This window comes from Callorhinchus milii, unplaced genomic scaffold (assembly GCF_018977255.1).
Source record: "Callorhinchus milii isolate IMCB2004 unplaced genomic scaffold, IMCB_Cmil_1.0 Scaffold28, whole genome shotgun sequence".
Lineage (NCBI taxonomy): Eukaryota > Metazoa > Chordata > Chondrichthyes > Chimaeriformes > Callorhinchidae > Callorhinchus > Callorhinchus milii.
Window position 1 is genome coordinate 2,905,046 of NW_024704769.1, and position 13,309 is coordinate 2,918,354.

Here is a 13,309-nt window from a genome sequence, read left to right on the forward strand (position 1 = left end):
TCGCCCTGCCCGCCCGGGAATTGAACCCGGGTCCTCTCGCTTGGGAGGCGAGTGCTCTAACCACTGAGCGACAGGACTCCACAGAAGCTGCCACACTGCGTGGACCCCACGTTCAATACTCAACCGCGGGCTGTGGAAGCAGCAAATGTGAATCAGGGATGTTGAGAGCAAAGAACAGCACCATTTGCAACCATGAGACATGCTAGGCTGGGGGAACTCTTCGGTCTTGAGAGAAGGGAGAAGGTGACCGTAAGCGTGGTCGAAGAGGAAGGTTCGCACTCGTGATCTAAAAGAGGGGAAGGAGGGGCCAAGGCAGAGGGATTGGGGGAAGAGAGTTCCAAACCTTCGGAGCGTAGTGGCTGGCGATGGTGGAGCGGAGGGGATGAGAGACCAGCTGGAGGCTAGAGCCAGATTTTAAGTCAACATCCCAACTAGGCTGTTGTGTAAAACAGAGACGGTAAAACACCATTCCGCTCCCAACAAGCACGACCGCAAAGTTCACGTCAGAGCTACGTTTATTTCACACCTTTAGACAGTCCCTTACAGTACAGCAAATCACCCCACTAGACACACGTACATCCACACCACAAAGCACAAGTCGCGTTTAATACAAAGCGTACAATCGCAAAGGAAACGTGAGCTCAATCTCAGCTCCTCATCGCTCCCCGCTCAGCTTTCGTTCATCAGGCCGATAGCAGTAGTGTTCGGTTTTGTTGCTGATTCCAAATGGCTGTGGTTTCACCTCCCCTCCCTCCCTAAAGCCCTACCTTAAGGGCTGATCAATAAAGCAATGAGTGACCCAGATAAAGAACCATACCCTGACCTTAAGAACATAAGAATTTGCTAGATGAAAGAAGACCAAAGGTCCATCCAATTCACCTTCCACCATCCCGGCAGTCGTTGACGTGTTGTGTCTCAAACTACAGTATATACTGTAATCCGTGGAAGAGGGTTGGTCCATTGTTAATACCCAAAGAGCTCAAAACTTGCAACTACAACATATGACAAGCAATAGGGGTTTTGATAGAGTAGATAAACTGTTTCCTCTGGCGGGCGGGTGGGTCATTAATCAGAGGACACAGGTTTAAGATAATTGGCAAAAGAACCTGAGGGGAAGACGGGGAGACATTTTTTTTTACTTTAGAGAGTTGTTACCATCTGGAATGCACCGCCTGATAGACTGCTGGAAGCAGATTTAATGATAGCTTTCAAGAAGGAATTGGATAGGTTATCGGCTAAGAACTGGGCGAGTGGAACTAGTTGGTAGCTCTTTCAAAGAGCCAGCAGATTTACTCTGCCTCCCATATGCAAGTTATTATGGCTTCACTCTTCCTGGGAAGCCGAATGCCCTTGCAATCCAACAATTGGAAAACCGCTTATCACGGCATTACTGTATTATGAAAATCAGAGGGAAGGTAGAGCTAAACTGGACCGATGCCAACAATCCAGTCTTCCCATTACGTCTTGCAAAAAAAGTAAGTTGATTTGGTTGGTGCAAACTCCTGTATTCCTGTCCACACTCTCTCACACACACCATTGCTGATGTAATCCACGCTTTCCTTGGACTCTCACAGCAAATAAGGAACTAAACACACTTTACCACACTAGTCCCTCTCACCATCTACTCTCTCTCCCTGTCTACTCACAACTCATTCTTGATTCAGGAGTCCAGGTAGAATGTCCATTACTGTGAAGATCCATCCGGGATTTTAAATGGCCGGCGAGGACAGGGCGAAATCCTGGGAATATCTTGGGAAAGGGCTGAGGAGAATTCTGCAGCACTCCCCATTGGGGTTCGGAGTCCAAAGAAGCCAATTCCATCTTCCATGCCCTCACAGAGTGAATGATCAACATGGCACATTGTGGCATCTCCTCCATCTGATGACCCAATCCCACCCCCAACCCCCACTCCCCCCATTTGCCTAGAAACAGAAAAGGCAACACATCAGTCAGGTGCCCATTGCTTAGTTGCATTGCAAGGCTGAGTTGGAAGCCTTATAACAATATAATAATAATAATAATCCTTGCACTTGATCATGTCTTCGAGACGTCTCAAAGCGCTTCACAGAATATACTGCAATTGACAGCACATTTTGTGGGCGTCTCATCCAAAGGATAGTGTCTCTGACAATAATAATAATAATAATAATCCTTGCATTTGATATAGCGCTTTTCACGTCGGGAGGACGTCCCAAAGCGCTTCACAGAACACACTGTAAAGTGAATTGACTGTATATTTGTGGGCGAACGCGGCAGCCAATTGCGCACAGCAATGTCCCACAAACAGTCGTAGATTGAAAATGACCAATTTAATTATTGTTTTTAGTTTTGGAGGGATTATTATTAGGCTCTGTGTGGAGTAAGGAAACTTGACCGAGGTTTCGCCCTCTGCCTGGAATTGAACTCAGGTCTCTCACTTGCAAAGCGAGTGCTCTAACCACTGAGCTACAGGACTCCATCAGACAATGAGGTGTTCCCCCCAGCGATGTGTTGCAGTGTCAGTCTGGACTGCGAGCTCAAAGTCCTTCCGACTCAGAGGCGAGAGCGCTAACGGTTGAGCTGGTTCGAGAGGGAGAGGGATGAATTCAAGACTGTGATTTAGGGGAGTAAGAGTGCAGGTTTGGAAAATGTGTGCGCGCTGTACGCCTTTTGTCTACATACTCACTCCACGAGCTGTGCATTTTCAGGGTGTGATTTGAAAGTACAGAAAAACTGGCTGGAATCGGGAAGAGAGAAAAACATTTAGAAAAAATGAAACAGGAAACAATAATAATAATAATCCTTGCATTTGATATAGCACCTCAACACGTTTTCAAGACGTCTCAAAGCTTCCCAGTATATACTATAAAGGGAACCGACTGTATGTTTTGTGAGCGAAACGCGGCAGCCAATTGCGCACGGCAGTGCCCCGTGAACAGTCGTGGATTGAGTGACCAATCTTACTTTCTTAAATTATCACTACACTTGACCATTGCAAAGCTCTCCAAGATACTACAACACCTAAGGTGCCACAGCTTAAAGATTACGGCGAGCGAGACAATGCCTCTCACCTTGTGGTCGCCCATGCAGACCTCGGATCCCATCAGATCGTACATATGGTTTCCCTGCAAGAGAATGTCACGATTTACAGTCTGACATCGCTATCAACTCTCCACCGCCAGAGGGCACAGTGCTTTAGCAGCTCTGCACTCTCAGGTCAACCACAGCACCCGTTAGAAGCTCCCTCTCTACTGCTCCATCCAGTGCCCCAGTTTAAGAAGAGCATGGGGTAGAAGCAGAGTATAGCCGGGAACCTCATTATAATGAACAAACCCCCGGTTTTAACGATCCTAAACCCTCTTATCATGAACACACTCATATAACCATCTTTACTGCAGGCCACAAGGGACTTCTTATCGTGAGGTTCGACTGTAAAACAAGGGGTGGTTTCAGGGCTCAACTGGTTCCGACCTCCTTCGTGTCCCGCGTGCCCTCCGCTCCCCCATTGGCAGTTGCGCTTTCAGCCATTGCGCCCAGAGAATCTGGAACTCTCTCCCTCGCCCTCTTCCTTCCCCTTCTTCAAGTCGCGCCTGAAGACCTTCCTCTTCGACCGACCGTGCCTACGGTGAACTTCCCCTCTCCCCCCGGCTCGGTGTGGTGCTCCACCACCTGTCAAGCGCTCTGGGGCGCTATCATGTGTGATGGGGCGCTGTGTAAATGCAAGTCGTCGCTGTTGCTGAGTGTGCTGTACCTTTGCGACGATTTCGTTGGCTGACGGAGACATGAGGATGCGATCACACCAGGCCGGACAGCGGGTGTTTGAGTATAGCGTTCCTTCAGTGGAGACCTCGCTGTAGGGGTAGCTGGAGGAGAAGCAACAACAACAACACGTCAGAGCTTCGAGACCTCTCCTACCACACAGAATCTTCATCTGGAGTCCTGTAGCTCAGTGGTTAGAGGACTCGCGCTGTATCAAAAATGCAAGGATTACTATCCTCGCACTTGACATAACGCAACATCAAAAGGTCTCGCAGCACTTTACGGGCAATTGCTGTCAAACACGGGAACTTTTTAAAAATGCTGCAGATAGGCATATATTGTAAAGTGTAGTGACCGTGTATTCTGTGGGCAAAACGCACAAACCAATTGCGCACAGCAGCGTCCCACAAACAGTCGTGGATTAAGCGGAGTAACAGCTTTTTTTTTGTCTCTAAATCGCCAAGTACCTGGGTGGGAAGTGAATGTCCAGCTCACAGATTTTGTCACTGAAACTTAGCAGCTCCTTGTCGAACTCTAAAAGCTAAGAAGAGATGAAGCGTTAATGGGAAGTCGGGACTTCAGCCCCTCTGCCCCCACCCTTTGGAACTCCATCCCACAGTCCCTCCGTCTCGCTCCCCTTCATTGCCTCCTTCAAGGCCCGTCTCAAGATCCTCCTCTTCAACCGAGCCTTCGGCCACCCTGCTACACCTATCCCTCGTGCTATCACCCCTCCTGATCCCAAACCCCAGCTTAGGTCCAAATCCCTGGCTGTCTAGCGACTTGGGACATCCTCCCAATGTGAAAGGCGCTGTGTATATGTAATTTGTTGTTGTTAATATGGTGGTATGGCCAAGAATCTGATTTAATCAGTTTAGCAAGCGAGGCTGAGTTAGGTTTACATACAGCTTTCCCATTGTTCTCCCGGAAAACATCCTGGTCAAAGTACTCAAAGGTTTTCGATTCAATCCTAAGCAGAACCTGTTGAGGAAAGACAAAGGGAGGGAGGAAAATATAATAACAGCTTATCGTATCTTCGAGATGTCTAACAGCGCTTCACAGGATATACTGTAATGTGGATTGTGTGGACTGTATATTTTGTGAGCGAAAAGCGGCAGCCACTTGCACACAGCAGTGTCCCACAACCCGCCCTGAAGTGAGCGACCAATTTTTATTTGGGGGGAATATTGACCAGGAAACCGGGAGCGAGAGAGAAAGAAACATCAATCTCTTTTCGACCAGCGCCGCACCCGAACGTGCACCCAAAAAGGGAGCTCGTTTTTAGTCCCGACCTAGGGACTTGGAATCATGTAAGCTTCTGATTCAGAGGTGTGTGTGAGAGAGAGAGAGAGCGTGCGCTACCACTGAGCCAGGCTGACACACGACCCGCGGACATCGACAGCAAACCCTCCAAAGCCTCTGCTGACACCCGTACCTTGCGATTGTTGTCCCTCTCCTGAAAGATGAGCTTCTTCACGTCGCCGGGCTCAGTGTTGTGTACAATGGCGGGCTCCATCGTGGCTCTGCTGCAGAGGGTCTGGAGTCAAAGGAAGGCAGGTGAACCGGCTTGTAAAACTAACCCACAACGACAACTTGCATTTACACAGCGCCCTTCACAAGGTGGGCTTGGGATTGCCATTTTGAACCAATCTCACGCCCACCCACCCTCCTGACCCCAACACCCAGCTTGTGTCCAAAACCCCCCCCTCCACCCCGACTGTCCAGCGCTCTGGGGCATCCTTCCGATGTGAAGGGCACTCGCTGTACACGTGTCATTTGTTGTCGTCGTCATTGAACTCCATTAGTTACCACAGGGCACCGGATGATTGTGTCAGACTTACCTCCACTACGCTCTTTGTATCCAGACGCACATTAAAGTCTCCAAATATAAAAAAGGGCACCTTTTCATACCGGGCATCCGTAATCCTGGGAAAACCAGACACAAAACGCTCAAGAGAGATATATGAGAGAAGTTGAAGACTAAGAACTCCCCTCAGCTCATTTAATCTCGGCTGGGTAGCCCACTCTCCCTCTGCACTCCCCTGCCAGCGCCAAGCAGTTTCTCAATAAAGTCTCGTGTCCTGACCTCAACCACCGTCTCGCCCACAAAATATAGTCAATTCACTTTACAGTATATTCTGTGAAGCGCTTTGAGACGTCGCAAAGACATAAGGCTTATATCAGTCACAAAGATTATTGTTATTGATCAACCGCCTAAGGTTTTCAGCTGAACTGAGGTCAAGGGATCTGCAGTACTGATGTTCTTCAGACGCCCAAGCCTATGTCCCTATCTGGGACTTTTACCTACCCCACCCCTACCTGCTCAGGATGTAACCCAGGGCCTTGTGTCTGTTCCCGGAGAAGATTGAGGGGCTGGTGGTCCAAGCTGCCAGGTTAGAGGCATCGTGGAAGAGATGGATATTCACCAGGTCGAGGACACTGCAGTAGAAGAAACAGTCACAATGAGAGAGAGCGAAAGAGAGAGAGAGAGAGAGAGAGAGACAGCTCAGTTAGAGGGGCTGGAGACATGGGGACATCAGGCCAACAGCATACAACTTGTTTAGTTTCTAATCTTGCTGCGCGCAATTGGCTGCCGCGTTTCAGACAATTTACAGTACATCATTTTACAGTGTATCCTGTGAAGAGCTTAGAGACGTCTTGAAGATGTGATAAGGCGCTATATCAGATGCGAGGATTATTATTATATTATCACTGTTATTATTAAACACACTGCAAATCGGGGAACATCGTAACTGAGAGCAATTCTGTCAATGCACAACGGGGTCAGAGACTTCCTGGGCAGCAACATTCAATCCCGCCACCCCCACACCCCCCCACACCCCCCTACCCAAACAAAGAACCAAATTGTTCCTACCAATCATTGATGTTCCACCTGGACCGGATATAGCCTTTCCGGGACCACTTGAACTGGGAGTTAAAGGAACAGTTTGTTGTTAAACTTGTCACCGCATCGCAGTTCTGACCTAGAGAGTACAAGAGGGAGCAAGCAGCTCGACTCCCATCACACCAGTCCTCGCCACTCGCTCCCTGTCGCTGAACGCGTCGCTTCAAGATCCTCACACTTGTTTTCAAATCTCTTCTTACACCTTTCTACCTCTCCGACCTGCTTAGTCACCCCCCAACCCACTACCCGCTGCCCCCGCTCGACTGGCTCCAGCCTCCTGCTTGTCCCTCGTGCCCTCCGTTCCACTATCGGCAGCCGTGCTTTCAGCCACTACGCCCCCAAATTTTGGAACTGTCTTCCTCTGTGCCTTGGCCCTTCCTACCCCATCTTCAGGTCGCACCTGAAGACCTCCCTCTTCGACCATGCCTACAGTCACCTCCTCTCTCCTGACTCGGTGTCGTGCTCCGCCACTGTCAAGCGCTCTGGGACGCTGTGATTGAGTGAGGGGGAATTGTGTAAATGCAAGTCGCTGTTGTTCTTACATCAGGCCAGAAGCTCTGTGGGAATCTCTCCTTCTCGATCATGCTGTTGGTCTCCAAATCGTCCACGTGCACCTCCTTCCCACATACCTCTTCGTACTTCTGAGCTGGAGAGGAATGAATAGGAGATCAACAACAACAACAACAACCATTTATACAGCGCCCCTCATGTGGGGTGGGGTCTTGGAACATTTAACAATAACAATACATTTGTATAGTCACGGCTTTCACGTCGGGAGGAGGTCCCAATGCGCTGGACAATCAGAGTTTCGGACCCGAGCTGGGGGTCAGGGTTGGGGCGGAAGGATGGAGGGTGGGTGGGGGAGGGTGTGGAGGATGAGCAAAGGCACGGTCGAAGAGGAGGATCTTGAGACGGGTCTTAAGGAGGCCGCTTAACAGTGGCAGAGCCTGGCGCCTGTTCAGTTTGTTGGTTGCTGTTGTCATTCGATCACAGTGAAGTAACGAGTCACATAATCTCAGATCTCGTGCAACTTCCCCCTTTGACAAACTCTTTCTCATCCGTGGAATGGCGTTTCTCCTTTTTTTGGTGGGGGGCGTTGGGGAGGGGAGGGAAGGTGGGGGAAGGAGAGAAGATTTTCTGACGCATGAGCGTTGCACACACACACGCAAAAAAAGGACCCAAATGAACAGTCTGGAAACGCAAACAAAATAACCTTAACCCACCTTTGAAGTCAAACTGACGGATGCGGTGAATGGATTCGTGGAGTAGATATATGCTACCCAGAGCCTTGGAGGGAAACAAAGGGAGAGTGGTTTTACCGACGGACCTCAAGCAGCACACGGCATAAAATCTGACCCAAGGTGAGACGCGGAATGTTCTGGAATGTCGGCGTTCGGGAGGGCGCAAAGAGGGAAGGTTATTGACTGGCCTTTTGAGGACCGGACACACACTCACGGTGAAATGGTCGTGGGCTGTGAAGTCCTTATCGAGGTACACTCGGGCTCTGTTGTATTCTCTCATCTCAGGACTCGAAAGAATCTCTCTGCAACCAAACAGGGGTCATCTTGGATTATTGCTGTATATACAACTGCATCATCAACAGCAACAACTCTCTATCTATATAGCACCCCTCATGCAGTGTAGCTCCCCAGAGCACTTTATAATAATCCTTGCATTTAATACAGTGCCTTATCACGTCTTCAGGATGTCTCACAGGATATACTGTGGATTGAGGACTGGGGATCGAACCCATGTCGTCTCGCTTGCGAGGCAAGTGCTCTAACCACTGAGCTACAGGACTCTTTATGGAGCATCAGAGACAACACGGTGCAATGCAAATCCACTGAAGGTCTTGCCTGGGTTTAGACTCTACTCTCTCTCCCCACCACTACCCACCCCTCCCTCCCTCGATCCCCACCCTGTACACATGCCTCACCTTCTCATTCATTCCTTCCTACCCACTTACTTCACAAAAATGTCCACCAGCACCATGTGGTTTTCGTACTCCTTCCCCTTCCACTTCCCCCCCACCTCCTGACAGTGGAGGGCGATGAATTGAGGCTTGTAAGTGATGACCGTCTGTGTGTGGGGAGAGTGGGGGTGGGGGAAGAACAATAAGGCATCATAAGCAAGCTCATTCGGTGGCTCACTCGCCTGACCCTCAGCCCCCACCCCCTCTTTACAAGCTCCTAAGACACCACCTTAATAATAATAATCCTTGTATTTGACATAATAATAATAATAATAATAATAATAATAATAATAATAATCCTTGCATTTGATATAGCGCTTTTCACGTCGGGAGGACGTCCCAAAGCGCTTCACAGAACACACTGTAAAGTGAATTGACTGTATATTTGTGGGCGAACGCGGCAGCCAATTGCGCACAGCAATGTCCCACAAACAGTCGTGGATTGAAAATGACCAATTTATTATTGTTTTGTTTTGGAGGGATTATTATTAGGCTCTGTGTGGAGTAAGGAAACTTGCCCAAGGTTTCGCCCTCTGCCTGGAATTGAACTCAGGTCTCTCGCTTGCAAAGCGAGTGCTCTAACCACTGAGCTACAGGACATAACGCCTTATCACCTCTTCGCGATGTCTCAACGTGCTTCACAGAATCTATTGTTAAAGTGAAGTGATTGTGTATTTTGTGGACATAACACAGCAGCCAATTGCGCACAGCAGCGTCCCACAGACAGCCGTGGTTTCAGTAAGAGATTATTACCCCCCCGCCCGGAAAGCGATCCGCCAATCGACTAACAACCGGGTTCCTACTTACTGCTGGGTAAACAGAGGCGGGCGTGTGTGGTGTGAGGAAACTTGCCTAAGGTTTCGCTCTGCCCGCACGGGAATCGAATCTTGCGAGGTGAGCGCCCTAACCACTGTGCTGCGGGATTCACCCGGTAAAACTGGTTACACTCACCTGGTAAAATTCATTTAGCCAGACAGTCTGCAGCCCGTCCACCTGAAAAGAAATAGACACAAAGGGTGGGGAAGGGAAGTTAATTTCCCAAAACACAACCTCACTAAACACGTTTCCATACTCCAAGCACACGTCACGAGACGCATTGCACCCATCCACCTACTTCCCTCCCATCCCTTAGTGCAGATCAGTCTACCCCTAATCCTGGAAACCTGTGCAGAATCAATGTAATAATAAAATAAGCTCTTGCATTTGATGTGGCGCCTTTCACAATGGTAAGGACATCTCAAAGCGCTTCAAAGGATCCACTGTAAAGTGTAGCGACTTTGTTTTTCACCTTCGCACACCCTCCTACCCCTCCCGATCCACTCCTCCTGACCCCAAACCCCAACCCTAATAACAATCCCTCCAAAACCCAAAACAATAATAAATTGGTCATTTTCAATCCAGGACTGTTTGTGGGACATTGCTGTGCGCCATTGGCCGCCGCGTTCGCCCACAAATATACAGTCAATTCACTTTACAGTGTGTTCTGTGAAGCGCTTTGGGACGTCCTCCCGACGTGAAAAGCGCTATATCAAATGCAAGGATTATTATTATTATTATTATTAACCCCAGCTCGGGTCCAAATCTCTGACTGTCCAGCGCCTTGGGACGTCCTCCCGACGTGAAAAGCTCTGCGTAAATGTCATTTGCTGGTGTGGTTACGGTTACGTTTCTGGAAGGGAAACAGAAAAATATTGCTTAAGTGGCCTGCAAACCTTTCTCAAATGGGGTATCTGTGTGCTTCTCAGCACCCAAAAGGTTGGAGCACCCTGGCTTAGACTGTTTGAGTTCAACAGTCCTGTCAGACACCGGGTTTTACAGCTGACTAGAGACAGCAGGCAACTGCACAAGGAAATGTAGCCTGTAGGTAAATTCAAACACTCATGCAAATCCTGACATTTATACATGGCATTAATTCTATCTTCAGCTGTTGATCTCTCGCTGGCTGTCTCTAACCTCTCTGTCAAAGTCCTCTGCTTAGCGGGTTGCGTGTTCAAGGGCTTTGAGCTCACACTATGCTGAGACACCAATGCAATGCCGGATCGATCAGACATTAAACTTTGGAATCAGTTCTACTTCAAGGAGATCTCGCTTACATCCACCCTCCCAGTGATGGATAGGTCGATAATCCTGTTAGATACAGCGCCTTGGGACATCCTTCTGACGTGAAAGGTGCTGCCTAAATGTAATTTGTTGCCGCTGTTGCTGCTGCTGCTGTATAAAATGCAAGGATTACTATTGTAACACAGGGCTACGCGTCAAGCTGGATGCAAGGTTTGAGATTACCCAACAGAGCACCACACAAACAGCGTCAAAGAAACTCGCAGAGGTTGATCAGAGCCTCCGAGAGGCCACTCACTGGCTGTTTAGCTCACAGACTCACAATATGAAGCAGATCAACTGATCCCTCCACCCGCCCCCCCACACACACACACCAGCCAAACTCGACAGTCGTCCGAAAACGTGCCCATGAACCCGGTTAACCCGACAGATCATTTGAATCGAATGCAAATCAGGATTCAAGTCAGAACGGAGCCTCGTGCGGAACTGATGCAAATAAAAGGTTGACTTGCGAAAATGCGAGGAATTGTCCACAACACACGCACTCAACACACACATATCAATAATAATAATAATAATCCTTGCATTTGATACAGCACTTTATCACGTCTTCGAGGCACCGAATATACCGTCAAGTGGACTGACTATATTTTGTGGGCGAAACACGGCGCACAGCAGGGTCCCACAGACCGTGCATTGAGTCACCGAATTATTATTACTTTAAAGTTTTTGTTAGCACCTACAGAAGTACGTCCATTCATTCGGTCGCTCAGCCATAAAACTTCTGGCTTCTACCTTCAGATAGTGATGTCCTCACCTCCCACGCAAACAAACACCAAATCTTGAAGCGCCATCTAACAAGCCATGACCCGTGGCTAAGAGTTTCCATGTATTTGGGTTGCTTTCCTTTCCCTTTTGCTTACCACCGCCGCCCTCCCCCCCCAAAAAAAAACCTCAATATCTAGTCCCAAGTCTTGCACCCGTTATCCCATCCTTAAAAATAGTCACTAGCCTTTAACTTTCAAACCACTCTGTGCTCAAAAGAGGCATTATCTCAAGAGAGTGGGAGAGAGAGCCCCCACCCCTCCACTCCCTTCCTTGCAATGTACTAAACTGACCTAAAAAACTAAAATATTTGACAGCTTCTCTACGCCTGGGGAATAATTCGAACAAAGCTTTGCAATTTGGCTAATGGATCTAAGGCTCTTGCTATCTTGCATAACAACCCAACCATCCCTCCCCCCACCACCCCTCCCTCCCTCCCTCCCCACCACCAAAAAAAACCGTTGAGGTTACAAAAAGTTTTTGCAATGTTACTGTATATTTCCCCCCCTCCAAAAAAAATTAGATAGAAAGCTTTTCTTCCCCCCTCCACACACACACACACAATGAGCTTTGCAAACTCCCTGCATACAGGAAAGGCTGGGATGGTGTGTGTGTGTGTGGAGGGTGGGGGGGGGAGGAATTCACATTTTAGACACACCATAATTCACGATATCTAATGATTTGTTACTCACGTTGTCGAAGAGAGAGCCAACGTTGCTGGTTACGAGCAACAGATCCATTGGAAGAGAAGAGCAGACTCAGGCAGACAGAGCAGCGACGTTGAGCAATGTTTGTGGGTCTCACAATGCAACCTCTTCACATCTACTGACTCATTCCATCAGCTGGGGTGGGGGGGGGAAAGAGAAAGAAAATTTGTCTCTTATGTGCTGCCCTGAACCTTTGGGAGTCTGGTCTTGGGTCAGCAACAGGAGCTATTGACCGCTTTCCTCACCCTAACCCTTGTAAAGTCCCACCTCTGCCTATCTCAAGACTCTTGTTAAACAACTTTGCCACTTCCTGCATTTGACAATGTGGTTACTACAGTCCATTACGTGAGAGACTCAGGAAGTGGCTGAGCCAATACCAGACTTGCACCAACCTCCATCGCCTTTTCAAAGCTACATTTCAAGGGAAGAGGGCACAATTCGTTAGCTTGTTCGGACGCTTCGCTTGTGGCGCGTGGGGCGGGGGAGAAGCCATGTCTGCAGACGTCGGGCTCCTCGAGATTCACGTAACGTTTCACACAATCCACGGCCGTTTGCGGGGACGCTGCTGGGCCGCATTTGGCTGCCGCGTTTCGCCCGCAAAAAAAGCGCCGTCAATTCACTTTCCAGTGTGTCCTGTGAAGCGCTTTGAGGCGTTTCAGACGTGATAAGGCGCTGTATCAAATGCAAGGATCATCATTATTATTAGTATTATTATTATTATAGGCCTAATGTTGAAAAGAAGGGTTCTCATCTCTCAAAAAACACTCGTGGGACACACTTACCTGGAAAGGACATTGATGCAGTTTCTTGCCATGAGGGCGAGGTCCCACAGATATCCCGGCCAGCAATTCAGGATTAAATGGTCGCTTGCATCAGGACTATTCCTCGGAACTTGCTACATTTGCCTACAAATACAATCAATTACTGCCCCGGAGACTGATTTACCTAAGGCACTTCTGGTGGGGTGACACGAAAAATGTGAGGTTAGGAAAACCAAATGCTTTTGTGTTTCTTTTTTGGTTAGACGGATGTCTGACTCGCGCGGAAGCCCGTCACCGTTCAAGTTTTTCACGCGGCGAGGAATTCTCTGACACCGTGACCAAACGC

The 13,309-nt window shown here is 48.7% G+C and overlaps 1 protein-coding gene and 1 non-coding gene across 4 annotated transcripts; both read right to left on the bottom strand.

Annotated features, from left to right (window-relative positions):
• Positions 1-78, bottom strand: trnag-ccc. The gene has a single exon. It is a non-coding gene; the product is annotated as a tRNA-Gly (tRNA).
• A 1,022-nt stretch (positions 79-1,100) lies between these two features.
• LOC103188986 (inositol polyphosphate-5-phosphatase A) lies at positions 1,101-13,045 on the bottom strand. 3 transcript variants are annotated; one of them, XM_042344555.1, is made up of 17 exons: positions 12,985-13,045; positions 12,188-12,337; positions 9,564-9,605; positions 8,607-8,719; positions 8,096-8,183; positions 7,864-7,927; positions 7,183-7,286; positions 6,611-6,663; positions 6,055-6,174; positions 5,577-5,661; positions 5,171-5,272; positions 4,642-4,716; positions 4,206-4,279; positions 3,731-3,842; positions 3,051-3,104; positions 2,666-2,716; positions 1,101-1,922 (listed from the first exon to the last, which is right to left on the bottom strand). In XM_042344555.1, exons 2-16 carry the CDS (start codon positions 12,233-12,235, stop codon positions 2,684-2,686), a joined length of 1,167 nt encoding a protein of 388 aa, XP_042200489.1. In that variant the 5' UTR covers positions 12,236-12,337; positions 12,985-13,045; the 3' UTR covers positions 1,101-1,922; positions 2,666-2,683. The 3 variants fall into 3 exon arrangements, with proteins under 3 accessions (XP_042200489.1, XP_042200488.1, XP_042200487.1); XM_042344554.1 differs by lacking the exon at positions 12,985-13,045 and having other exon boundaries at positions 12,188-12,514; XM_042344553.1 differs by lacking the exons at positions 12,188-12,337; positions 12,985-13,045 and adding an exon at positions 11,488-11,916.
• Positions 13,046-13,309: the final 264 nt, after the last annotated feature.